Source organism: Piliocolobus tephrosceles, chromosome 1, assembly GCF_002776525.5.
Source record: "Piliocolobus tephrosceles isolate RC106 chromosome 1, ASM277652v3, whole genome shotgun sequence".
In the NCBI taxonomy this organism is placed as follows: domain Eukaryota; kingdom Metazoa; phylum Chordata; class Mammalia; order Primates; family Cercopithecidae; genus Piliocolobus; species Piliocolobus tephrosceles.
Window position 1 is genome coordinate 69,558,371 of NC_045434.1, and position 27,822 is coordinate 69,586,192.

Genomic DNA, 27,822 nt, shown 5'->3' on the forward strand with positions numbered 1-27,822 from the left:
TGGATCTTCATCTCTCACCTTATACAAAAATCGACTCAAGATTGATCAAAGACTTAAATCTAAGAACTGAAACCATAAAAATTCTAGAAGATAACATTAGAAAAACTCTTCTAGGCCGGGTGCGGTGGCTCAAGCCTGTAATCCCAGCACTTTGGGAGGCCGAGGCGGGTGGATCACGAGGTCAGGAGATCAAGACCATCCTGGCTAACATGGTGAAACCCCGTGTCTACTAAAATTACAAAAACTAGCTGGGCGTGGTGGCGGGTGCCTTTAGTCCCAGCTACTCAGAGGCTGAGGCGGGAGAATGGCATGAACCCGGGAGGCGGAGTTTGCAGTGAGCCGAGATCGCGCCACTGCACTCCAGCCTGGGCGACACAGCGAGACTACGACTCAAAAAAAAAAAAAAAGAAAAACTCTTCTAAACATTGGCTTAGGCAAAGAATTCATGACAAGCAAATGCAACAAAGACAAAAATAAATAAATGGAACCTAATTAAACTAAAAAGCTTCTGTAGAGCAAAAGAAATCATCAGCAGAATAAGCAGAAAACCCACAGAGTGGGAGAAAATATTCACAAATTATGTATCTGACAAAGGACTAATATCCAGAATCTATAAGAAACTCAAACAAATCAGCAAGAAGAAAAACAAATAATCCCATTGAAAAGTGGGCAAAGGACATGGATAGACAATTCTCAAATAAGATGTACAAACAGCCAACAAACATATGAAAAAAATGTTCAACACATCACTGATCATCAAAGAAATGCAAATTAAAACCACAATGAGCTACCACTTTACTCCTGCAAGAATGGCCATAATTAAAAAGTTAAAAAACAATAGATGTTGGCATGGCTGTGTTGAGAAGAGAACACTTTTACAATGCTGGTGGGAATGTAAATTAGTACAACCACTATTGAAAACAATATGGAGATTCCTTAAAAAACTAAAAGCAAGACTACCATTTGATCCAGCAATGCCACTACTGGATATCTACCCAAAGGAAAATAAGTCATTATATGAAAAAGAGACATGCACACACGTTTATAACAGCACAATTTGCAATTGCAAAAATATGGAACCAGGCCAAATGACCATCAACCAACTAGTGGATAAAGAAAATGTGAATCCTACTCAGTCATAAAAAGGAACAAAATAATAGCATTCACAGCAACCTGGATGGAGTTGGAGTCCATCATTCTAAGTGAAGTAACCTAGGAACAGAAAACCAAGCATTGTATATATTCTCATGTATAAGTGGCAGCTAAGCTATGAGGATGCAAAGGCATAAGAATGAGATAAAGACTTCAGGGACTCTTTGGGGGAAGGCTGCAGGGTTGAGGGAATAAAAGACTACATTGTGGGTACAGAGTACACTGCTTAGGTGAGGACTGCACTAAAATCTCAGAAATCACCACTATATAACTTATCCATGTAACCAAAAACCACCTGTGACCCAAACACTATTGAAATAAAATTTTAAAAATATAGACTAGATCAAGCAGAATAAATAATTTCAGAACTTCAGTACTCGAGAGACTAAGGCAGGAGGATTCCTTGAGCCTCCCAGGAGTTCGAGGCTGCAGTGAGTTATGATCACTCCACTGCACTATAGCCTGGGTAACAGAGTGAGACCCTGTCTCAAAACAAACAAACAGTGACAATAAAATGGAGGAGGAATAAAAAAAAAAATGAAGAAAGCCTAACTGACATTTGGGACAGCATAAACTGGCCAAATACTTGAATTCTGGGTATTGTAGAGGGAGAAGGGATGGGTAAAGGAAAAGAAAATCTATTTAGCAAAATAGTAGCTGAAAACTTCTCAAATCTTGCAAGAGATATACATATACAGATACAGGAAGCTCAAAATTCTGCAAATAGATTGAATCCCAAAAGGTCTTCACCAAGGCACATTATACTCAAACTATCAAAAGGCAAAGAAAGATATACTAAAAACAGGAGAAAGGTTTAAAGTCACATAGAAGGGAAGCTTCCTTCAGACTACAGTGTATCTCTCAGCAGCATCATTAGAGGCCAGGAGAGAATGCAATGATATATTTAAAGTGCTGAAAGAAAAAAATCTATCAGCCAAGAATATTATTCCCAGAAAAGCTATCCTTCAAAAATGAAGGAGAAATAAAGTCTTTCTCAGACAAGTAAAAATTGAAGGAATTCAATACCACTAGACCAGCCCTAAAAAAAAGACTTCAGGAAGTTCTACATCTGGAAGCAAAAAGACCGTATCTACCATCATGTGAAAACACACAAAATTATAAAACTCACTGGAAGAACAGACATACAAATCAGAAAGAGAAAAAAACTCAAATGTTACCACTATAGAAAACCACTAAACCACAATGATAAACAATGAGAGACAGGAACAAAGGATATATAAAATAACCAGAACTCAACTAATAAAATGACAGGAATAAGCCCTCACATATCAATAATAATAACCTTGAGTGTAGATAGATTATCCACTTAAAAGACAAATAATAGCTTAATGGATAAAAAAGCATGGCCCAACTATATGCTGCCTACAAGAACTTCACTTCACTTGTAAAAACACATACAGACTAAAAGTGAAAGAATGGAAAAAGATATTCCACACAAATGGAAACCAAGTGAGCGGGAGTAGCTATACTTGTATCAGATCAAAGAGATTTTAAGTCAAGAATAGTAAAAAAGGACAAAGGAGATCATTACATAATGATAAAGGGATCAATTCAGAAAGAGGATATAATAATTCTAAATATATATATACCCAACACTAGAGCATCCAGATTAAAGCAAATATTATCAATCTAAAGAGAGAGACATCAACACAATAGTAGTTGAGGATTTCAACAGCCCACTCTCAACACAAAACAGATTATCTAGATAGAAATACAACAAAGAAACATTGAATTTAAACTGCACTTTAGACCAAATGGACCTATCAGACATGGACAGAACGTTTCACACAACTGCTATAGAATATACATTCTTTCATCAGCACATTGAACATTCTGACATACAGGGATAGGTATGTTAGACCACAAAACAAGTCTCAATATATTTTAAAAATTCAAAATCAGGCTGAGCATGGTGGCCCACACCTGTAATCCCAGCACATTGTGAGGCCGAGGTGGGCAGATCACTTGAGGCCAGGAGTTCAAGACCAGCCTGGCCAACATGATAAGACCCCGTCTCTACTAAAAATACAAAAATTAGTTGGGTGTAGTGGTGCACACCTGTAATCCCAGCTACTACTTGGGAGGCTGACACATGACAACTGCTTGAACCCAGGGGGAGGAGGCAGCAGTGAATCAAGATCACACATGCCACTGCACTCCAGCCTGGGCAACAGAACGAGACTGCCTAAAAAAATAAAAAAAATAAAAATAAAAAAAATAAAAATTCAAAATCATATGAAGTATCTTCTCAGACCACAACGGAAAAAAAATACAAATCAATAACAAAAGGAATTTTGGAAATTACACAAATACATGGAAATTAAACAACATGCTCCTGAACAACTGTGTCAATAAAGAAACTAAGAAGAAAATTAAAATATTTCTTAGGCCAGGCACAGTGGCTCCTGTCTGTAATTGCAGCACTTTGGGAGGCTGAGGCAGGTGGATCATCTGAGGTCAGGAGTTCAAGACCAGCCCGATGAACAAGGTGAAACCCTGTCTCTACTTAAAACACAAAATTAGCTGGGTGTAATGGCACATGCCTATAATCCCAGTTACTCGCGAGCCTGAGGCAGGAAAATTGCTTGAACCCAGGAGGCGGAGGGTGCAGTGAGATGAAATCACACCATTGCACTCCAGCCTGAGTAACCAGAGAGAAACTCTGTCTCAAAAAAATAATAAAAATTAGCTGGGCATGGTGGCTTGCACCTATAGTCCCAGCTACTTGAGAGGCTGAGGTGGGAGGACTGCTTGAGCCTGGGAGGTCAAGACTGCAGTGAAGCTATAATTGCACCACTATACTACAACCTGGGTGACAGAGCAAGACTCCGTCTCAATAAAATAAAATTAAAATTAAATAAAATTTACAGGAAACACACATGGAATAGAAACATAGTATATAGTTTCCGAAACGAGAAAGAGAAAAATAAAAGGAAAAAGAAAATTCAATCAACACAGTGGAAGGCAATAAAAGGAAAATGAAAAAGAAAAGAAAGAAAGAAAACAAAAACCAACAACAAAAACTTTTGATACAGTATTTGGAAACTAAAAAATAGAGCTGAACTATGAAAGTTCTACATGTCAATGTTTGTGGTATGTAGCTAAATCAGGACTTAGAGATAAATGTGTAGCCTTAAATGAATTTATTAAAAAATAAGACAAAAAAATGAATTAAGTGCTCAATTCAAGAAACTAAAAATAACACGAACCCCACAAAAACAGGAGGATCATACTAAAGATCAGAAATCAAGGAACCAGAAAACAAACAAACAAAAAAATTAGAGAAAGGCAACAAAACTAAAAGCTGACTCGCTGAAAAGACTAAGTAAAAAAAACAAACACACACACACACACACACACACAAAACCTAGGCTGGTGCAGTAGCTCATGCCTGTAATCCTAGCACTTTGGGAGGCCAAGGCAGGAGAAGAACTTGAGCCCAGGAGTTCCAGACCAGCCTGGGTAACACAGTGGGACCCCATCGCTACAAAAAAATTTTTTAAACTAGCCAGGCATGGTGACACATGTCTGAAGTCCCAGCTACTCAGGAGGTTGAGGCTGGAAGATCACTTGAACCCAAGAGATTGAGGTGGCAATGAGCCATGATCATACCACTGCACTTCAGCCTGGGTGGCTTCAGCCTGTCTCAAAAAAAAAATGGAACCTAGAACAAGATGTCAAGAAAAAAACGAACAATCTGAGTTAGTCCCCTCGTAGAGGAACGGACAGTGGCATATTCATAAACTGGAATACTATATACAATAGCTAAATGAATAGAGAGCTCTGTGTGTACACAATGTTGATGGAGAAAAAAGTTGCAGAATGATATGATCAGTATGATACAATTTATATAAAAATTTAAGTCCCATACATTGTTTATGGATATGTATCTATAAATTAAGTATAAAAACATGAATAGCAAAGATTTACACAGCTTGAGGATTCTGAGGTTATACTTCTGAGGTAAGAGGGAATGGAATGGAATAGTGGAAGACACAAAGAAAGTTTCAACTATATCTGAACATTTTAGTTTCTAAAAAGGTCTGAAACAAGTATGACAAAATGTGATTAACACTTAAATATGGGTGGTGGGAACAGAGATGTTCATTATGCTGCATTCTTTATTTTCTATATGTTTGAAATATTTCAAAGAATAAAATAAATCACTCTGCCCTATGTATGCAGAATGAAATGGAAGAGAGCAAGAACGAAACAAGAAGACCTTCTAAGAGAGCATTTGTAGAAATCCTGGCTAGAGTGATGGTAACCTAGAATAGAGATGGCAATAGCAAGATGAAGAGAAGTCAACGAATGTGAGATTATATGAAGAACAATTTATGAGACTTATTGATGGACTGGGTATGAGGAGCTTGACAGAAGAAGGAATCAAGGTTAACTTCAGCTAAAGCAACATGTAGGTATAGATGCCACTTACTCAAACAGGGAAAGCTGGGAAAGGAACCAGTTAGGGGTTCCTAACTGAATCCTGTTTTATGTTCATCTTTTATTTCTCCTACTCAGACATAAGCTCTTTATGGGGAGAATCTGTCTGCTTTATCTTTGTATTCCCCAAAGTTCATAATATAACTAAATTGAGTCAATGTTATACACACTGCCTAAATAGTTTTGAAAAACTGACAACCCTCTTTAAGAATGTCAGTTTTCAAAGAAATTTTGTATCACTTAATATCACAATAAAGGAAAAAAAAACTTTCCAGAAGTTCCCACAAAAAAGTTTTCCTATGCTGCTGATTCAGACTTTTAAGGCCCATAGAAATTTATGCTTTCCACTTTCTTACTAAGCCATTTTAATCAGTTTCATATGATTTTACCAGTTCAGTAGATTATAAGGTATACAATACTATAATGTATACTGAAGGGGTGGCCTGCCCCTCCACAACTGTAGGCGTTTCTCGTTAGGTGGAACAAGAGACTTGAGAAAAGAAATGAGACACAGAGACAAAGTATAGAGAAAGAAAAAGTGGGCCCAGGGGACCGGCGCTCAGCATACAGAGGACCCACGCCAGCACCGGTCTCTGAGTTCTCTCAGTATTTATTGATCATTATCTTTACCATCTTAGAAAAAGGGAAGTGGCAGGATAATAGGATCATCGTAGGGAGAAGGTCAGCAGTAAGACATATGAATAAAGATCTCTGTGACATGAATAAGTTTAAGGAAAAGTGCTGTGCCTTGATATGCATATGCAAACATCTCCATAAACTTTTTTAGTGCATAAAGAGCAGCATTGCTGCTAGCACGTCCCACCTTCAGCCCTAAGGCAGTTTTCTCCTTTCTCAGTAAATAGAACAGACAATTGGGTTTTACACCGAAATGTTCCATTGCCCAGGGACGGGCAGGAGACAGATGCTTTTCTCTATCTCAACTGCCAAGAGGCCTTCTTTCCTCTTATATTAATCCTCCTCAGCACAGACCCTTCACGTGTGTCAGGCTGGGGGACGATTAGGTCTTCCCTTCCAACGAGGCCATATTTCAGACTATCACATGGGGAGAAACCTTGGACAATACCTAGCTTTCCTAGGCAGAGGTCCCTGCGACCTGCTGCAGTGTATGTGTCCTGGGTACTTGAGATTAAAAGAATGGTGATGCTTTTAACCAGCAAGCTGCCTTCAGGCACTTGTTTAACAAAGCACATCCTGCACAGCCCAAAATCCATTAAACCTTGAGTCACCACAGCACATGTCTCTTGCAAGGACAGGGTTGGGGGTAAGGTCACAGATTAACAGCATCTCAAATACAGAACAAAATGGAGTCGCTTATGTCTACTTCTTTCTATACAGACACAGTAACAGTCTGATCTCTCTTTTCCCCACAGTATACTATTATAAATGGGATGCAATTTATAATAGCGTTATTATTACACAGTATATCCTTATAAACTACTAGTGATGTATTGTTTTGGTTATATAGTTTATACAGTCCCTTATGCAGTTTGGTTATACTACAACCTTGATAAGTAGGCAGGACATTCTGTAATATTTAGTGCAGAGCTGGAATTCATGCCGAAAGCATTAGACGGCAAATCTATAATTCGTCATTTTACTAATAATGAAACTGATGCTTGAAGAAGTCAGGTGACTTGGCCAAAGATATAAAGTTAATAACTGTAAGCTAATTTTGCTGTCCTTAAGGAACTGATGCTATTCTAAGCTTAACATTATGAAAATACATAATGAAAAAACTCAAAATCTATCCAAAAGATAGACTCTAATTCTTTTGCTTACTTTTGAAGTCTGAATCATATGATACAGAAGATTCTTCCACTAATACTACATAATCAGAACAGTGAAAGTAAAATCACATTTCAAAGGATAATTTAACTAAGTGTGTTTTCCCTAGGATAAAAAGGTAACCAAGTTTCTTTAGAGGGAAATTAACTGTATCTAAAAAGTAATACTTGAGTATATCATAATACCACAAGTTTCAATTACTGTTTTTACGTTATTCAAAACCAAAACAAGTATATGTCAACCACTGCATATTGGCAACTACCCCTTTTTAGTGAACCATGGAAACTGATGAGTGTTAGGTCCTAGGTCAATTTTTAATGTCAAACACAGTAAGTGATGCGATTTTAATCAACTTCAGAGTAGCTTTATGCTTATACTTCCCCCCCACCCCCCGGTTTATCCCATTAGCTTAGGATATTTGGGAAAGGTGGAGGAACATATTAAAGAGTAATTCAGAATTCAACAAAGTACTCAAAGCTTTAAGTATAAATATCCCATATAAATAAATCGGGTATTTAACTGTTTTATCCTAACAGTTGAGAAATGGCATTTTTGAGTGTCAAAGAGAAATTCCAAAAGGACTCTTAGAAAAACTGTAATAAATTTTTTAATGTGAGAATACAGTCATTTGAAAATATACATAATCTACATTTTTAGCAATGCTAGTTCTGTTGCTGGATTTACATAAATTTGTTTGTGTCAAGTTTCTTTCTCCCTGTTGTATGGGATACATCTAAATGGAAACAAAACTGAGTTCAAAGGCATAATGAGTATAATTATCTCTTCTTAAATTCAATATATTTTTATTTGATTTTAGAAATAATGAGAAACCGGCCGGGCGCAGTGGCTCAAGCCTGTGATCCCAGCACTTTGGGAGGCCGAGACAGGCGGATCACGAGGTCAGGAGATCGAGACCATCCTGGCTAATACGGTGAAACCCTGTCTCTACTAAAAAATACAGAAAACTAGCCGGGCAAGGTGGCGGGCACCTGTAGTCCTAGCTACACGGGAGGCTGAGGCAGGAGAATGGCGTAAACCCGGGAGGCGGAGCTTGCAGTGAGCTGAGATCCGCCCACTGCACTCCAGCCTGGGCGACAGAGCGAGACTCCGCCTCAAAAAAAATAAAATAAAATAATGAGAAACCAATGATGATGACTGCACCAGGTGTGACACTATGAGAGAATGCTTTAATAGTATAGCTTTGGCTGTAATGCAAAGATTGAAAAGTACAATCACAGAGAGAGGAGGGTATTAGAAGTTAGAGATGGGTATGTGTTATAATAGTCTGCATCAGGTGAGAACTTTATAAAAGCTCAGATTCTGGGGTAACACCCCTGGAATTCTGAGTCAACGGGTGTAAAGCTAGTCCTCTTAATTCTAGTTGAAATGCTAAACATCAATAACTTGTAGGAAGTTAAAGCATCAAAGGGAGAATATCCTTGATGTTGATCCTTTTAGAAGAGTATCAGAAACCCATAAAAATTATAAGCAGATGCTTCATTTTTACCACAAATGGATACCGACTCACCTGGATCAGTGTCATATTTCAGGTCCAGTGGATGTACAACAGGGTGGTATTGCTTCTAAACATAACATAAATTAAAACAGATTTAATCACTTAATGCTTCATATAAACATCTCTTTCAGCTAATATGGCAAATATACTAGAGTAAATAGTACCATTCTTTTGAGGAAAAAAATTAAATCCTACTGTCTTCAGGGAAGAGGAGGAGAGAAGGTAAAACCAATCAAACTAAGTCTGAATTATGTCTTTTACAGTACTGCCACCTACTGCATACACTGAGAAGTGGCACCACAAAAAAGTATCAGAAGAAGCAATCAAGCAAATTAAAAGCACAGAGACTGAATGTTATGTTTAAAGTACAGGGTAGTCTCCAATTGTGAACTGACTGTGTTTCAAAAGTTCATTCAGGACAAGCGTTTGGAACTCAAAATGCATATTTCCATGAAAACTTGGTTCTAAAAGGTGGCAAGGCTACATTACCACCACACTAAGCCTATATATCCTGTGACACACTGAAATTATAGTAGCAGAATTACTGGCACAGAAATCTACAATTCAGGCAAAAAGAAAGAGGAAAGTGCTCTTCCTTATTCTTGCCCAAAGCCAGCAGAAGCCAAAAAAGTTAAAAGAGAGAAAAGAAGAAAAAAAAGGTCTTCTGCCAGCTGTGGTGACTCACACTTGTAATCGCAGCACTTTGGGAGGCCCATGCAGGAAAATGTCTTGAGCTCAGGAGTCTGAGACCAGTATGGGCAACAAGCAGGGAAGAAGGGAGGAAAGACGCAGGGCACGGCATGGCAGGGCAGGGCAGGGCAGGAAAAAATTTTAAAAAGGTCTTTGGTATCCTCACCTCATCCATTTTGCACTACTTTTTAAACCACCATAGCAGTACCTCACCTAGGCCAACCATCTTTCTTTTCTGCAATATTGATGACTAGCTTTGGGGGCTTGGGGGCAGTGGGGCAGTAACAAGCGAGACACTGAAAAATACACTTTGAATGTTTTTCCTGAAAAAAACTTTCAAGTGGGAGGGGTGGGGGAAGTGATGGAATGGGGTATTTGAGAACTGCTATAAAAAAAAGTTAAAAATTCTGCTCATGAATTTGTTTTTCACAGAATAACTAATATGTTTTAGACACCATATTAAACCGGGCATATAATGCCCTGAAACAATCCTGAAACCGAGGCAACTAGAAGATTTATATGTGAATGTTTATGTACTAATTTCAAAAACTAAAGGCAATAGTATAGCATAATCTAAACACAACATGTACCTCACTAGAGGGACAATGCTATTCCCAGCAAACCTCCCCTCCCTACCAAGGGAAGATTTGGGTCCGATTTTCATGTGGATTTCCTATTTCCTACTGATTATTTTATCAGATTTCCTAACAAATCTGAAAAGATGAGGGTATGATATGGTTGGTCACTGGTATCTACAGTAACTATAAGAAGGAAGTCTATGACTCTGCTTGTCTAAAAAGCTCATACCGAAGGAGCTGAATTCCTGGTCTTGTGACCCAGATGGTTATGATTTTTGCAGCAAAACAAATTACGCCCAATTCATATGAAAGCAAATTTCAGTGCTATGAACAGGTACTAAAACAATCTCATCATCAATTTAACTAAAGGGCCTTCCAAAATATACAAACATACAAATATATGCCAAAAACAAACGACAAACAAAGAAAAGTGTTGAAAGAAAAGCTTCTTTTTCCATCCTGGTCTCAGAATCATAAAGTCATTGTCAGTCTTCCATTGCCAATTTCAATTTTAACCACTCACTGTATCTTTCATTTTTTTCATTTTTGAACCAGTGTGTTCAAAACACAGTAGAGTAGGACTATACTATGTCATAGTACAATTTAGAAGAGGAAAGTCTTATAAGAGACAAACAATACTAATTGAGGCAGGAAAGAAAAAGACAACAAAATGTCACTTATCTCCACGTAGAGCCTTATATTTTAATGTTTTTATTGTGGCCAAATAAACAATAACTTTTTAAAGGCAAATCATCTTACCAGAATTTCTTGTTTTGCTTTTATGGTTTTGATGACACATTCCAGGATCTTTCTGGGATACTGCTTACGTTTTGTGGCTATATCTACTATGATTTCATCAAACTGATCTTCAAGTACTTTGATGTCCGAATCTATTTGAGAAAAAAATGTATATAAAAAAATTCCCTAAAACTCATTGTTTATATTCTGTATGGAAATGTGCTATAAACTAAATTTAGAAAACACAAAATAATAAAGGAAAACAAATATGACAAGTTAATGAAGGCCCCCACTTTGGTAATTAATTTATTTATGCATTGAACAATCAATTATTGAACATCTATAAGAAGCTAGGCCTAAACAAGAGAAATACAAAGATGAGCACAACATGATTCCTACTCTCTAAGAGTTTACAGTTTGCTGAAAGAAACAGATAATTGCAGAGCAAACTGATAAATGCAATAGAGGTATGAACAAAATGCCATCAGGACACAGAACAATGGAAAACTGACTGACTGGGAAAGGTAAGATTTTAAAGAAGTAACATTTGAGCTTGAAATAGAAATGTAAGTCCAAAGGATAAAAAGTGGTAGGGGAAAAAAGGAATAAGGAGAAGCATTTTAGGCAGTGGAAACAGTATTTGCAAGATCCTAATCTTTGGAGACCTGAGAAAAGTTCTAAATGGCTACAGAATAAAGGAAAGGAAAAATGGATGACAAAATATATAAGAACCAGGCTGTAAAGGGTATTTAATATTAGGAATGCTAAGAAGTTTTGACTTATCATGTACTGAACCAAAGCTATGACAGTAGCAGTGAGTGGAGTAACTAGATCTGAAATAGGACTCAACTGGACTGATGGTAGGAATAACTGAAAGATACAGTGAGTTTAGAGTTTCTTTTGGCTAACTCTACTTTCTCATATGCTTTTTCATGTTTTAAAACAGTGATTCTCAAACGTTAGGAGAAACACCTAACGTGTATGTTAGGAGTACAGATTTCTTTTTTTTCTATATACTTTAAGTTCTAGGGTACATGTGCACAACATGCAGGTTTGTTACATATATATACATGTGTCATGTTGGTGTGCTGTACCCATTAACTCGTCATTTACATTAGGTATATCCCTAGTGCTATCCCTCCCCCCTCCCCCTACCCCACGACAGGCCCCGTGTGTGAGGTTCCCCACCCTGTGTCCAAGTGTTCTCATTGTTCAATTCCCACCTATGAGTGAGAACATGCAGTGTTTGGTTTTCAGCAGTACAGAATTTTGATTCAGTAAGTCTGAGATGGGGCCCAGAAACGAAGCACCCTAGACGAAAGGAATGTAGGTGAGCCATCTAACTTTATTTTGAAAATCATTTTAAACAGTAAAAATATTAAGTAATTACAAATACTAAAGAGCTAAGTTCTCAGGTTAAATGGTCCTCATATTGCCCTGTTGTGTCAAAGTCTATGCTAGAAATGGACTTACTTATTTTATTGATCACAAGCTTTATTAGGAAGAAATCTAACATCTGAAACATAATTTTTTGAAACATTTTGAGAAACTGCTGATATGTTTTGGTATATACATATCAGATAAAGATAATCAAGTATATCAGGTATAGTCTTTCATTCATGTAACAAATATGAACTGAATCCCACTAAATTAGTTCAAGGGTACCCTTTTTTTCCTTTTTCTTTCTCTTTCCTTCCTTCCTTCTTTCTTTCCCTTTCCTTCCCATTCATTCTCCCTCTCTTCCTCCCTTCCTTTCCTTCTTTTCTTTCCTAGATAGACATACAGATTGATTTTCAATAGCTTTTGGGGTACAAGTGGTATTTGGTTACATGAATGAATAGTACAGTGGGGAAGTCTGAGATTTTAGTGCACTCATCACCCAGTAGTATACATTGTGAAACTACCCTTCTTTTGAGGGCAAGAAATAACAGTTATTTCTTACTTTGAATAATTATCTATATCAGCAGCCCTCCCTAAATTTTCATTTATCCATTGAAAAAGTTAAATAATTAGCCTGAAGAAAATAATGTAATATTTCACAATTAGTACAAAAAAAAAAGGTCTCCCAGCTAAATCTTTCTTGTAGAGAGGAAAATCCTTTCTTAACACCACCCAATGATAAAGCTACAACTAAAATGCATAACAAAATTTGAACAGGAGCCAGGCAAAGACCCGTAATCCCGACACTTTGGGAGGCCGAGACAGGCAGACCACCTGAGGTTGAGAGTTCGAGATCAGCCTGGCCAACGTGGTAAAACCCTATCTCCGTTAAAAATACAAAAATGAGCTGGGCGTGGTGGCAAGCACCTGTGATTCCAGCTACTTGGGAGGCTGAGGCATGAGAATCGCTCGAACCTAGGAGGTGGAGGTTGCGGTGAGCTGAGATCGCGCCACTGCACTCTAGCCTGGGTAAGAGTGAGACTCTGTCTAAAAAGAAAAGAAAAATTGAACAGGAAATAACTATTCATTAATTTAATATATTTCATAGGTGCCTACGATAAGCCAAGAGTTGAGAACAAGATCAGGCACAGTGGCTCACATCTGTAATACCAGCACTTTAGGAGGTTGAGGCTAGGAGTTTAAGACCAGCCTGGGCAGCATGATGAAACCCTGTCTTCTACCAAAAATACAAAAAGTTAGCCAGGCAAGGTGGTGCACTCCTATAATCCCAGCAACTTGGGAGGCTGAGGCACAAGAATCACTTTAACCTGGGAGACAGAGGATGTAGTGAGCCAAGACTGTGAAATCGCACTCCAGCCTGGATGACAGTGAGACTTCATCTCAAAAAAAAAAATTGTCTTTTTAAGGAGCCTTCTACAAAGATGTAACCACATCCTTTACATGGTAGTTGTATAACTTAACTTCACACTTTCAAGGGTATTTCACTATTCACTCTAGAGATGACTTACAAAAATACAACTTGCTTTGTAAATAATTACAGAAATTCCCTGGGCCTCTTTTGTCATCTGGAGATAGCTGTACGGTATCTTCCAATAAACTATTGACAAAGAAGACTACTGACGTCATAATCTCAGTTTTTAAAAAAATTTTTTTTCCAGCCCAGAGGTCTTTTATTTATTTATTTTTTTAACACCTATTATGCCATGAATTCATAGGGAATAGGTTCCAGCAGCTCAGGCTCCTTCCCATTGGTTCTCACAAAGTGTGTTTCTCTGGGTGGAGCAGGCTGGTGCTTCAGTTGAACTCAGGTACCTTTCTCTTTGGCTTCATTCTTTTTCTGATCATTGTCCTTCACGCGTTTCAGGAAGCTATATTGGCTCTTAAGAGTGCTTAATGTGCTCAATATGCACATTAATTCTCTTGACAAGAATCTTGCCCTTAACTTGTTTGTTTACAACAATGCCAACAGCATGCTGGGGAACATTGTAGACTCTTCCAGTTTCGTCATGGTAACACTTGTGGGGCATTCCTTTTTGAATAGTACCCATTCCCTTGATATCTACGATATCACCTTTCTTATAGATTCCCATATACGTGGCCAAAACATGGAACAACTCCATGTTTTCTAAAAGGCCTAGAGAACATATATTGGGTGCCTCTCCTCTTTCCCTTTGTGTTCATCATTTTGGCGAATTATTGGAAGATGGCAGTTCCGGCCGAAAGACAATCGCAGTTCTTTTTTGTTTTTTTTTTTTGAGACGGAGTCTGGCTCTGTGGCCCAGGCTGGAGTGCAGTGGCCGGATCTCAGCTCACTGCAAGCTCTGCCTCCCGGGTTTACACCATTCTCCTGCCTCAGCCTCCTGAGTAGCTGGGACTACAGGCGCCCACCACCTCGCCCGGCTAGTTTTTTTGTATTTTTTAGTAGAGACGGGGTTTCACCGTGTTAGCCAGGATGGTCTCGATCTCCTGACCTCGTGATCCACCCGTCTCGGCCTCCCAAAGTGCTGGGATTACAGGCTTGAGCCACCGCGCCCGGCCCGCAGTTCTTTATTATTCCCCTAGTAAAGAACTTCTTGAAAATAAATAACACTAAATATGGAGATTAAAAAACAGCATTCAAAACAAAATTAGCTGCAAAAATAACCCAGAAATTAATAATAGAAGGAAAAAGTCACATACCCATAAAACAATTATCTGAAGCTTCCTGCCATGCTTGTCCATTAATGCTGATATTCTCTTGCACAGCTGATTCAAAAGTCTGCAATAAATTCACAGTAGTCAAGTCATTAAAAATAATTTTAAATACTAAATTCAAAAGTTTTGGCAAAATAACACTTCCAGATTTGTGACAGAGGAAATAAAGAAAAGTAGCAGAATAGCTAATTAGTATATTTATTCTTTTCAATGAAGATTCCAGTTCAATCATTGATTCCACCTGCACTTTTGGTCGCATAAAGTACATATTCTACATTTCAAAGATTTCATAAAGTAAATTCCTTATTTTATGGTTTTGTTTTTTGTTTTTTTTTGAGATGGAGTTTCACTCTTGTCAAGCAAAGCAGGCTAGAGTACAATGGCACAATCTTGGCTCACTGTAACCTCTGTCTCCCAGGTTCAAGCGATTATCCTGCCTCAGTCTCCGGAATAGCTGGGATTACAGGCAAGCGCCATCACACCCGGCTAATTTTTGTATTTTTAGTACAGACAGGGTTTCACCATGTTGGCCAGGCTGGTCTCGAACTCATGACCTCAGGTGATCCGCCCGCCTCGGCCTTAAAAGCGCTGGGATTACAGGTGTAAGCCACCATGCCCGGCCTATGTATGCTTTAGAAGTACTTTGAAGAATTGCTGAGAAAACATATTGTCTTTGTAATATTCATTGCAGACTGCTACCAATACTGTTTTTAAAGAAAATCTGCTACTTAATATGCAGTTTTAAACAGAGATACAACATAAAGCTTTTTTTTTTTTTTTTTTTTTTGAGACGGAGTCTTGCTCTGCCGCCCAGGCTGGAGTGCAGTGGCCGGATCTCAGCTCACTGCAAGCTCCGCCTCCCGGGTTTACGCCATTCTCCTGCCTCAGCCTCCCGAGTAGCTGGGACTACAGGCGCCCGCCTCGTCGCCCGGCTAGTTTTTTTTGTATTTTTTAGTAGAGACAGGGTTTCACCGTATTAGCCAGGATGGTCTCGATCTCCTGACCTCGTGATCCGCCTGTCTCGGCCTCCCAAAGTGCTGGGATTACAGGCTTGAGCCACCGCGCCCGGCCTGCTTTATTTAAAATAAAACACAAGTGAATTCCTGTGGTAGTCTAAGCCCTGGAAACTTAATCTTATAATTCACTTTATCATCCCACTAAATAGGATATAATAGGTTAAGCCAAGTTCCTCTTTTTCTGTAAGATACCTAAATGTTTTAAATATCTTAGCACTTCCTAGAATCAGACATATTCTAAGATCATTATACAACAAAAGTCTTCTCCCAAAAAAAGATGTCCTGAGATATATCCCTATTCTTGCTTGCAAGGAGGGAATGACATAAGAGTCACTATATACAAAACTACATACAAAGTCACAACCCAGGAAGTGTTTCTTCATTCTTCCACTTAACCTTTTTTTTTTTTTTTTAAGTGTTTCTTCATTCTTCCACTTAGCCTTCTTTTTCTTTTTTTGAGATGGAGTCTTGCTATGTTGCCCAGGGTGGAGTGCAGTGGCACCATCTCGGCTCACTGCAAGCTCCGCCTCCCGGGTTCACACCATTCTCTTGCCTCAGCCTCCCGAGTAGCTGGGACTACAGGTGCCCGCCACCATGCCCGGCTAATTTTTTGTATTATTATTATTATTTTTTTAGTAAAGACGGGGTTTCACCGTGTTAGCCAGGATGGTCTCGATCTCCTGACCTTGTGATCCGCCCGCCTTGGCCTCCCAAAGTGCTGGGATTACAGGCGTGAACCACTGCCCGACACTTTTGCCTGTTTTAGAGTGAAAACATTTTCTTTATAAGACTAAAATACGTTTAAAAAAATTGTGTTGGTTGAAAACTTTACTATCTACGATCACATATTTGCCCTTATACCGCATTTCCCCAGCCTTTCTTAAATATTTTTGCAAAGCCCTGAAGGTGGTAGTTTTTTGGGAAGACAAGAAAGAAAGGGATTGTGTGCTTCTTATAACAGGCATCAATCTACGTATAGGTAGGGGAAAAAAATTAAAAGCTCATAATACAGCACATTTGTGAGTTATGTAAGACCACAGTGCAAACATTAAAAATAAAGGTTAATAGGCCTGGCGAGGTGGCTCACGCCTATAATCTCAGCACTTTGGGAGGCCGACGCGGGCGAATCACGAGGTCAGGAGATCGAGACCATGCTGGCTAACACAGTGAAACCCTGTCTCTACTAAAAATACAATAATTTAGCTGGGCGTGGTAGTGGGAGCCTGTAGTCCCAGCTACTCGGGAGGCTGAGGCTGGAGACCGGTGTGAACCCGGGAGGTGGAGCTTGCAGTGAGCCGACATCCAGCCTGGGCGGCTGAGCGAGACTCCGTCTCAATCAATCAATCAATCAGGCAAAAGGAAAGACCAAATGCTGGTTGGGTGAATGGCTGACTTCCAGAATTACCCTTTCCAGGAGAATTCCTCATTGTCTAGGGTTGCACTGTCCAACAAGTGAGCCACCAGCCACTTTGTAGTTACTGAGCACTTAAATGTAGCCAGTTCAAAAGATGTGCCATAAATGCAAGACACCAGATTTGAAAAAGCTTAGTACGAACAAAATAATGTAAAATATCTCATTCATTTGATATTATTACATGTTAAAATATCTTGGATTTATTGGGTTAAACAAAATGTTTTATATCCATTAACTTCACCTATTTCTTACTTTTAGTTTAAAACTACATAAGGATTAGCTTGCCTTGTATTTTCACTGTACAGCGCTGGTCTAAGTAATTAATAAGACCCAGCTGACATTAGCATAGATTTCTTTCTCCCCTAGCGTTTCTCCGACTGGTTCTACAGTAGTCTGGGGTACCGTTAATTCTGCCAAGGCCTGGCGTGGGATCTTTCTGAATCCTAAGATCCTGGGTGTTGGGTAAGGGGGTGATAAGTAAAGAAGTGGTAAACTGGTCCCGTACCCACTGCGCATCTCGCAGCGCGGGCTCCCGAATCTCCTCCGGCAGAGCGTCCCCGAGCTTTTGCACAAAGCGGCCGCACAGTTGTAGCATTTCGGTCACAGCCCGCTTCGAGGTGCAGCGCACCCGAAAGTCCTCTCGGGGAGTGGCGGAGACCAAGGCCTGACTCTCTGTCCCCGTCGCTAGCTCCTTGTCCCATGGGGGGTCAAGCACCACCAACTCAGAAGACCCCGCCATTTTTCGTCTGAACGGGGGGCGGGGCACTCTGGGAGCGGAAAAGTGGGTTCCCACTGGTGTAACTAGCATGCATCCGGCTGGAAACTTAGGACGCTGCAGCTGAAACGTTCCGGCTCCGGCTCTGCGGGCGCGTCTAAGGCCGCAGCCACGGGGGCGCAATGGGAGCGGCGCGCGTAGGGTTGGTGGACTGTCACTGCCACATCTCCGCCCCGGACTTTGACCGCGTATGTGAGGGCGATACGAGGCCCGAGGGAGCGGGGAGGCCCCCGTCCTTTCCCCTCGTGTTATCTTTGCTCTCCTCCCTTGGGACGAAACCCCATATCCCCCGCCCAGACCGTTGTTTATGGCCATATGACCTGCCCCTCATTTCCCTATTCCCTGTTTAACCTCAGACATACCGATTTTTTTCCTGATTCAGTCGCGGTAAGCTATTTCCACAAGGCTTTTGTTTGCTCTTCTGAGTTCCTGAAATCGTTCTCCCACCTGCCCTTGGCTGGCCTGTTTTTCCCCTCGGGCCTGTCACCTCCTGGCTGAGATGCCACTTTTCGTGGGAAGCGGTCCTCGAAACGCGTTCAAATCCGGGAGAGGTCGGGCGCGAGCTCACGCCTGTAACCCCAGCACTTTGGGAGGCCGAGGGGGGCGCGGCGCATCTCCTGAGTATAGGAGATCGTGACCAGCCTGGGCAACATGTTGACACCTCAGTCTCTACAGAAAAAAACAAAAACAAAAAAACAGAAATTAGCTGGGGATGGTGGCGCTTGCCTGTGGTCCCAGCTACTTGGGAGGCTGAAGTGGGAAAATCGCTTGAGCCCAGGAGGTGGAGGTTGCAGTGAGCTGAGATCACGCCGCTGCACTGCATCCTGGGTAACAATGAGACCCTGTCTCAAAAGAAAGAAAGAAAGAAAAAGGGGGAAGGGGGAAAAATTTCACAAATGGGGGAGAGAGGCAAACAAAAAAAAATACATGGCCGGGTGTGGTTGCTCTCACTTGTAATCCTAGCACTATGAGAGGCCGAAGCGGTTGGATCGCTTGAGCCTGGGAGTTTGAGACCAGCCTAGGCAATGTGCTGAGACCCTGCCTCAATTAAAATAATAATACACACATAAAATCAGTTACAAACTGTTTTACCCATTACATGGGAAACTAGAGACTAACAATAGAGGAGTAAGGGGGGTTTTATTTCAGGGGGAAATCCTCCCAGGAGCTGACACTTAAGGCTGAGAAGACAAGGAGCCACCCAAGCAAGGGGCTGAGTGTATGCTAGTTAGGGAAACAGGTTGCAGGCCCCCAGACAAGCTAGAATTTGGCACATTTCAGTTGCCAAAAAGCTGAGTGGAGCTTGATGAGCTAGGAAGAGAAAGGCATGAAACAAAACTGGGGAGGTTTGCAGGGGATAGATGAGGTGGGTCAGTAAGGAATTTGGATTGCATTTGAAGCACTATGTGGATTCATTAAAGGGCTTTTTAAATTTTTTATTTATTTTTATTTTTTAGATTGAGTCTGCCTGTGTCCCCCAGGCTGAAGTGCAATAGCATGATCTCAGGTCGTTGCAATCTCTGCCTCCTGGGCTCAAGCAATTCTCCCGTCTCAGCCTCCCAAGTAGCTGGGATCATGGGTGTGTGCCACCACGCCTGGCTAATTTTTTGTATTTTTAATAGAGACAGGGTTTCGTCATGTTTTAATAGAGACAGGGTTTCGTCATGTTGTCCTGGCCTCAAGTGATCAACCCCCCTTTGACCTCCCAAAGTCCTGAGATTACACAAAAATGGATAGGCATGATGCTATCCATTTTAACACCATTTTGCTGCTGTATGGCAAATGGATGGAGAAGAGTGGAAGCTACAAGACTAGTTAGGAGGCTTTTGCAGTATATAGGCAAGAGATGTTGGCTGTTGGTACTATGATGATAGCAGGTGAGTTTGAGATAAATACATGGATTCAAGATACATTTTAGAGAGAGAATCCACAATAAGTACTGAAGAATTGAATGTGGATAGCAAGGGAAAGGGAGGAATCAAGGATGACTCAGATTATTAGCTTGTGCTATAGGGAAGATGGTGGTGCTGGTTTACTGAGAAAAGGGAAGACCAAGGTCTGAAGTGGAGGTGGGGAGGTCAGCAGAAGGAATAGGTTTGTGAAGAGAAAATAAAGATTTATGTTTGGGGCATATTGGGAAACCTAATCCCATCCAAATGGAGATGTCATAATTTTTTAATGTGAGTCATAGGTTCAGGAGAGAATTTTAAGCTAAAGATAAAAATTGGGGACTCAGGCTGGGTGCAGTGGCTCACGCCTGTAGCTCCAGCACTTTGGGTGGCCGAGGTGGTGGATCGCCTGAGGTCATGAGTTCAAGACCAGCTTGGCCAACATGGTGATACACCATCTCTACTAAAAATACAAAAATTAACTGGGTGTGGTGGTGGTCGCTTGTAATCCCAGCTACTCTGGAGGCTGAAGCAGGAGAATCACTTGAACCTGGGTGGTGGAGGTTGCAATGAGCTGAGATCGCACCATTGCACTGCAGTTGGGAGACAAGATGAAACTTCATCTCGAAAAAAAAAAAAAAAATTGGGGACTCAGCATAATGATGATATTAAAACGATGAGAGGAAGTGAGATCACTCAAGGCAAGTGCAGAGAGAGGAGCAGAGGTTCTTAAATCCAGAAAGAGGAAGGGGAGCCAGTCAAGGAGACTGAAAAGTAGCCACCAATGAGAGAGTGGTATTGCAGAAGCGAAGAGTGGAAACCATTTCAAGAAGGAAGGAGTAAGCAAATGAGTGATTCCAAATGCTGCTGAGGAGTAGAGTAAGATGAGGACAGATAAATACCCTGTATATTTGACAATAGAGGCTTCTGTTTTAGTGGTGGGAACAGAAGCCAGACTTTACTGAGAGCAGGAGTAAACAGGAGGTGGGTCAATGTAGGCTCTTTGCTTTCCACTACTCCATTCGTTGCTATCATTGTCATTCTTTGTGATGCCACAACTGTGTTGACATATACAGTCCAAGATTAGTTGCTTATTCATCTAAAATAATGGTGATTTCTTATGCTTGTTTTAGGATTTGGATGATGTGTTGGAGAAAGCCAAGAAGGTAAGTCAGTATTTGTAATTGCTCTTTTGGTTTTTTATTTTAACTATCATTTCAAGCAAAAACAGCTTGAAATTTAGATATACTACCTTGATGTTGTTTCAGTAGTTTACAGTAAGTAGCATTTTTTATGTTTATTATTTTATTTATTTATTTATTGAGATGGAGTCTCGCTCTTTCGCCCAGGCTGGAGTGCGGCAGCGTGATCTTAGCTCACTGCAACCTCCACCTTCCAGGTTCAAGGGATTCTCCTGCCTCAGCCTCCTGTGTAGCTGGGACTACAGGCACGTGTCACTGCACTCAGCTAATTTTTGTATTTTTAGTAGAGACAGGGTTTCACCATGTTGGTCAGGCTGGTCTCGAACTCCTGACCTCAGGCGATCTGCCCACCTCAACCTCCCAAAGTGCTGGGATTACAGGTGTGACCCACTATGACCAGCCAATGTTTATTATTTATAATTAAAATAGAGACAAGGTCTGACTATGTTGCCCAGGCTGGTGTCAAACTCCTGAGCTCAAGCAATCTACCCACGTTGGGCTCTCAAAATGCTAGAATTATAGGCATGCAGCACTGCTCCCAGCCTAAGTAGCATTAATTAAGTGTTTGCTACATTCCAGGCACTGAACTAAGGCCTTTCTGGACTTTACCTCATTCAATGTTTCACAGCAACCTTCTGAGGAAATTACTAATTTGTAGCCAACCTTTCCCCATTTTTATAGATGAGGAATCTGTGGTCTAGAGATTAGTGACTGGTCCGAAGACATATGCTAGTGAAATGATAGAGACGAGTTAGTCTGAATTCAAAACATGTGCCTATAGCTACCATGCTCAACAGCGCTATGGAACAAATTGGTCCATCTTTCAGTTTTTAAATTCAAATGATTCTGGAGATCTGGGTTATATTATTAAAGTTTTCTGAAATGTTTTGATTTGCTTAGAAAAAGTATTTTTTTGGAAGTGTTTATGAAATTCACTGTAACTAGCATTCTGTGACCATCTCAGAAAATAATACAGCCAGAAATGGTTGTAGTGCATTTTTACATACATGTAACTTCCACTGTGGCACTTAATTAGGAATGTGGGCTTTGGACATATATAGACCTGATGACCCTGAGCAAGTTATTGGACGTCCAGAACTCTGTCTCCTGATCTATACAGTAGACTACAGCCTACTTTACAGGTTTCTGTAAATTAAATGAGGCAATATTTATATTGACTGAACGTAGGGCTCGAAATAGTAAATACTCAATGATAGCCCTTCTGATTGTATTGATGAAGCATGGGTGAACAAGGATAACTAAAATGCAGAGAAAACTTTAAATTTTGATATATTTATATTAAATGTATATTGTTTGGAACGCTATTCTTTTTTTTTTTTTTTTTCAGGCCAATGTTGTGGCCCTTGTGGCAGTTGCCGAACATTCAGGAGAATTTGAAAAGATTATGCAACTTTCAGAAAGGTGCTACTTTTAATTAGGATTTTAAAGGGTTGCTAATAAGAACACAGTTATGACATCCAGTTTATAATATCAAAGATCCATTTGTAAAGAGAATAAAGAGGAAAAAGCATTTTAGCATAGCCCTGGAAAGAGATTATTTTCTACTTATTCTTTTTTTTTTTTTTTTTTTGAGAGATGGAGGCTTGCTCCGTCACCCAAGCTGGAGTGCAGTGGCGCAATGTCGGCTCACTGCAACCTCTGCCACCTGGTTTCAAGCACTTCTCTGCTTCAGCCTCCCAAGTAGCTGGGACTAAGGCATGTACCACCAGGCCTGGCTAATTTTTATATTTTTTGTAGAGACAGGATTTCACCATGTTGGCCAGGCTGGTCTCAAACTCCTGGCCTTAAGTGATCCACCTGGCTCAGCCTCCCAAAGTGCTGGAATTACAGACATGAGCCACCATGCCCGGCCTCTACTTATTCTTTAGAATACATTGTAATATACTAGTCTACTATTCTTGCTTTCTCAATTGGTTCTACATTTTTAGGTATAATGGGTTTGTCCTGCCATGCTTGGGTGTTCATCCAGTTCAAGGACTTTCACCAGAAGACCAAAGAAGTGTCACACTAAAGGTAACAGTCATACAAAACAGGAACCATTAAAAACAAACAAACAAAAGAATTATTTGACTCAGTAATTCTCCTCTTTCTAATTTATATTCTTAGGAAATAATCCAAAAGAAGGAAGCACTACCTTCTTTAACAAAGATATTTGTTGCAACATTATTCGTAATAGAGAAAAAGTAGAAACAACCTAGAGGTTCAGAAATAAAGGAATCATTAGTTAAGTCGTAGAGTGTTAAATATAATGCATTTATAGAAAATGAGGATTATAAAGTGTATATAGCACATGGAAAATGCTTACTGTATAAAATAGGGAGAAAAGCAGGATACCAAACAGCATATTCACTATGAGTGACATCTACATAAGCATATATTCATAAGGAAAAGACTGGAGAGAAAACACAGAAATGATAGTAATTGTGATGATCTGTTAGAAATATGTGTAACTTTTTTCACTTTTTTTGGTACTATAGTCATGTTGCTTTGGCAAAAAAAGTGATAGAATATCTAGAAAAAGAAAGATACAAATTCAGAGGTGCCATATACTATTAGGGAACAGATGAGTTCAAGTAAGTAGTATTATCTTTGAACATAGAACCATTGTTACAGGATTGCTCTCCAGCTATTAAATTGCACTGATTTTGTACCTGCTCTAAAAACATCCTACCCGCACGGTCTCACTGACTCACGGGAGTCGGTATGTCTTGTATTTCACACTTGTCTCTTGATTCAGCATCAGGAAGATCCACAGTTTCATGAGTGCTTTATTGTATAATGGGCTTGATAGCCCCATTTCAAAGAAGTAATGACTTTTTGTTACCTATGAATAAATTGAGATATAGTGCCATTTAAAAAATAATCACGTAGGCCGGATGCAGTGGCTCATGCCTGTAATCCCAGCACTTTGGGAGGCTGAGGTGGGTGGATCACGAGGTCAGGAGATTGAGACCATCCTGGCTAACATGGTGACACCTTGTCTCTACTAAAAATACAAAAAGTTAGCCAGGTGTGGTGGCATGCACCTGTAGTCCCAGCTACTCAGGAGACTAAGGTGGGAGAATCACTTGAACCCAGGAGGCGGAGATTGTAGTAAGCCGAGATTGCTCCACTGCGTTCCAGCCTGGGCAACAGGGTGAGACTCCATCTCAAAAAAATAATAATAATAATAACAATAACAATAATAATAATGTATCTCTGTTCCTATATTAAGATACCTTAGGTAGCTCTACTTATTTCAAAATAAAATTCATGACCGGGTGTGATGGCTCACGCCTGTAATCCTAACACTTTGGGACACCGAGGTGGGAGGATCACTTGAGCTCAGGAGTTCAAGACCAGCCTGGGCAACATGGTGAGACTCCATCTCTCAAAAAAAATAAAATAGAAATAAACAAAATAAAATTCATTCATTTCAGGTAAAAATGCTTATCCTGTAGCTATCCTGAATTGTTAAATATGATAAAATTAGCTACATTGCCAGATAGTCACAATTCTACAAATGTGGAATCATAGCAAGGCAGCACTTCTTTCATTTATGTGGGGATTTATACTAATAGACATTCATTTAGTTAGGTAGTCAACCAGTGTGTACTGAGCACCTGCTACATGCCAAGCACTGCTGTCAGCACTGCAGACCCAATAATGAGTAAGATCCCTCTCATGGAAGCTAGATTCTAGATGGTGCAGACAGTCAACAATTACATCAACAGGAAAACTTTCGATAGCACTAAGTGCTTTGAAGACAGTAAAACAAGTTTATGTAGTAGGTGTTGTGGATGCTGGTTGTTAGATGATGTCATCAAGGAAGGACTCTCTGGTAGTGACAATTGAGCTGCAACCTGAATGTTACAAAGGAATTGGCCATGCAGAGAGAGGATCAGGGTGTTATATGCAAAGGAAACAGCAAAGCACAAAGGTCCTAAGGTAGGAATAAGCTCAGTGTAGTCAAGAAACAGAAAGAGGGCTGATGTGGCTAGAGGAAGAGAGGAAGTGATAGTGGTAAGAGGGATGGACAGAGATCTCATACAGGACCTTGTTGGATTTTAGTTTACATGCAGTGGAGGGTTTGATGTGAGAAGTACCAAGATGTAATTTATGTTTTAAAAAGATCCCCTCGGCTCTGGCAGTAAAATGAGTTTGGTGAAGAAAAAAAAAAGATCCCCTTGGCTTTGGTATGAAGAGTGAGTTTTGAAGAGGGCAAAAAATGAAAAGGGGAAAAAGTTAGAAGGCTACAAATGATGGTGGATTAGACCAGAGTACTAGCATTGGAAGTACAGAAATGACTGGATTTGGCATATATTTGGCATTAATATAGAGTTGATTGGACTGCTTAACTTACCAAAGCAATTAATATGCCAACAGTATGATAGGTACTTCTTTTTTTTTTTCTTTCTGAGATAGAGTCTTGCTCTGTCACCCAGGCTGGAGTGCAGTGGCGCCATCTCAGTTCACTGCAGCCTCCGCCTCCCTGGTTCAAGTGATTCTCATGCCTCAGCTTCCTGAGTAGCTGGGATTACAGGCATGCACCACTGCACCCGGCTAATTTTTTGTATTTTTGTAGAGATGGGGTTTTGCCATGTTGGCCAGGCTGGTCTTGAACTCCTGGCCTCAAGTGATCCACCTGCCTTGGCTTCCCAAAGTGCTGGGATTACAGATGTGAGCCACCATGCCCAGCCGATAGGTAATTATTGATTATCAAAGCAGATATGAACCCATCAAATGTTGTGATAATCCTCTGGAATAGACTAGAGATGAGCAGAGTTAGCCCTGTTTTATTCCAGTTGCACTTGTAGTCCATACTGCAGTTTAGTTTTCTCCTGCTGATTAGATTATAAACCCCTTTAAAACAGGAAGTATGCCTCTTTGCACGTTTACAGGCTTCTAAAATATGTGGTACAAAGCTAGGTATGTAGTAAGTATTCATCAAATTAACTTGTTTTATAAGATGAATTGCCTAGCATCACACAAATCCCTTTAACATATTCCTGAATTAATTAATTCATTCAATAAATATTATTACCAGGCACAGTTTAGGCCCTGGGGATGAACCACAATGAACTGTGGTGAACCACAATACACTGGTGGCATTCTGCTGCACCTGCATGCAGGGTATTCGCTCTCTGGTTAGCCACTGTTTCTATTTGTCCCACTTCACTAATTTCTGTTAAACACCTGATCCCTGTTCTAAAGGTTCTGAAGACTAAACATTTTCTATAATAAAAAAATCTATTGTAATTATTTAAAATCATTCTGAATAAATCTCTTTGCTTTGATCCCTTTTGCCCTCCTTCCTTCTTTCATTCATTCCCTTTTTTGTCCCTTCCATTCTTCCTTCAGCAGCATGGTGGAAACGGCATGCATGAGCTTTGAAGTCAGAGGGCCCTGGCCTATGGACTTCTGTGATCTGTGGCACATTACTTACCTTCACCAAGTCTGAATTTCCTCATTTATAAATGATGAATAATTATATAGTAGTATTACGCCCAATCATAAAGTATAGGGGTATATAATCTTTTTTGTACAAAAACCGTAGTAGGGTGGGGTGCTATGGCTGACTCCTGTAATCCCAACACTTTGGGAGGCTGAGGTGAGAAGATTGCTTGAGGCCAGGAGTTGGAGACCAGCCTAGGCAACATAGCGAGACCCCATCTCTACACAAAAATTAAAAATATTAGCCAGGCATGGTGGCACATACCTGTAGTCCCAGCTACTCGGGAGGCTGAGGTAGGAGAATCGCTTGAGCCCAGGAGATCAAGGCTGCAGTGAGCTATGATCGCATCACTGCACACTCCAGCCTGGGTCACAAGCTGAGACCCTATCTTTAAAAAAAAAAAAAAAAACACAAAAGTATAATAGAGCCATTAGCTGTTAAGGAACTTGAGACATTCTGAAGGGAGTGGGGATAGAACTGAGGGCAGAAATAGACCTACAAATAGCCTTATAAATATGTTTACACCTACTAAAATGAAATGACAAAGACCACACACACAAATGCATTTGTACATATTAAATAAGTAATATGAATTATATTCTACTATTAATTTTTATTTATCATTCTTGACTTGCTGAAAGCTTCCAAATCTATTTTATTAGGAGTTTGAATAGTCTCACTATAAATCTGTTTTGCTTTTTCATAGATAATACATATTCCAAGAGGCATGGTTTTTTCTTCGTCTGATCTTCCTCCAAGTGTGTAATTTCTGTGACTCAGGCTTTCTAAGTGTTAGACATTTCCTGGGTGATTTCTCCTACTTCTCCAGTCCCTCTGAGATCTCAGAGATATAGAGTAGTTTGGATGTGTGATATGGAAAAAGCTTTGCCTGGAACTGTTTAACCTACTCAGCTTGTTGTCAAATAGCTTTTCTGACATCTAGGGTCATATACCCATCATTTTTCATGACAATGTTAATTCTTCTTCAAGTCTACTAGAATGTATTTCAAGTCTACTAGAATGTATTTCAAG

General features: G+C 40.0%; 2 protein-coding genes and 1 pseudogene across 8 annotated transcripts in view; 1 reads left to right on the forward strand and 2 right to left on the reverse strand.

Moving 5' to 3' along the window:
* NSL1 (NSL1 component of MIS12 kinetochore complex) overlaps positions 1-18,254 on the reverse strand; it is a 42,771-nt gene extending 24,517 nt beyond the window's left edge. The window contains exons 1-4 of the mRNA XM_023203782.2: positions 17,975-18,254; positions 15,025-15,103; positions 10,966-11,096; positions 8,951-9,005 (exon numbers count right to left, since the gene is read on the reverse strand). Coding sequence (XP_023059550.1) covers positions 8,951-9,005; positions 10,966-11,096; positions 15,025-15,103; positions 17,975-18,208 — 499 coding nt within the window. The 5' untranslated portion in view covers positions 18,209-18,254. The remainder of the gene's footprint in view (positions 1-8,950; positions 9,006-10,965; positions 11,097-15,024; positions 15,104-17,974) is intronic.
* On the reverse strand, positions 13,651-14,645 carry LOC116418851 (annotated as a pseudogene).
* Positions 18,255-18,272: 18 nt separating the features above from the next.
* The window catches only part of TATDN3 (TatD DNase domain containing 3), a 25,747-nt gene continuing 16,197 nt past the window's right edge, over positions 18,273-27,822 (forward strand). For 6 of the 7 annotated variants that reach the window (XM_023203785.2, XM_023203787.2, XM_023203786.2 and 3 more), the window contains exons 1-4: positions 18,273-18,432; positions 21,267-21,299; positions 22,684-22,757; positions 23,285-23,369. In XM_023203785.2, the coding sequence (XP_023059553.1) occupies positions 18,367-18,432; positions 21,267-21,299; positions 22,684-22,757; positions 23,285-23,369 (258 nt within the window). In that variant the 5' untranslated portion in view covers positions 18,273-18,366. The remainder of the gene's footprint in view (positions 18,433-21,266; positions 21,300-22,683; positions 22,758-23,284; positions 23,370-27,822) is intronic. The other variant, XM_023203789.1, reaches the window with a different exon arrangement.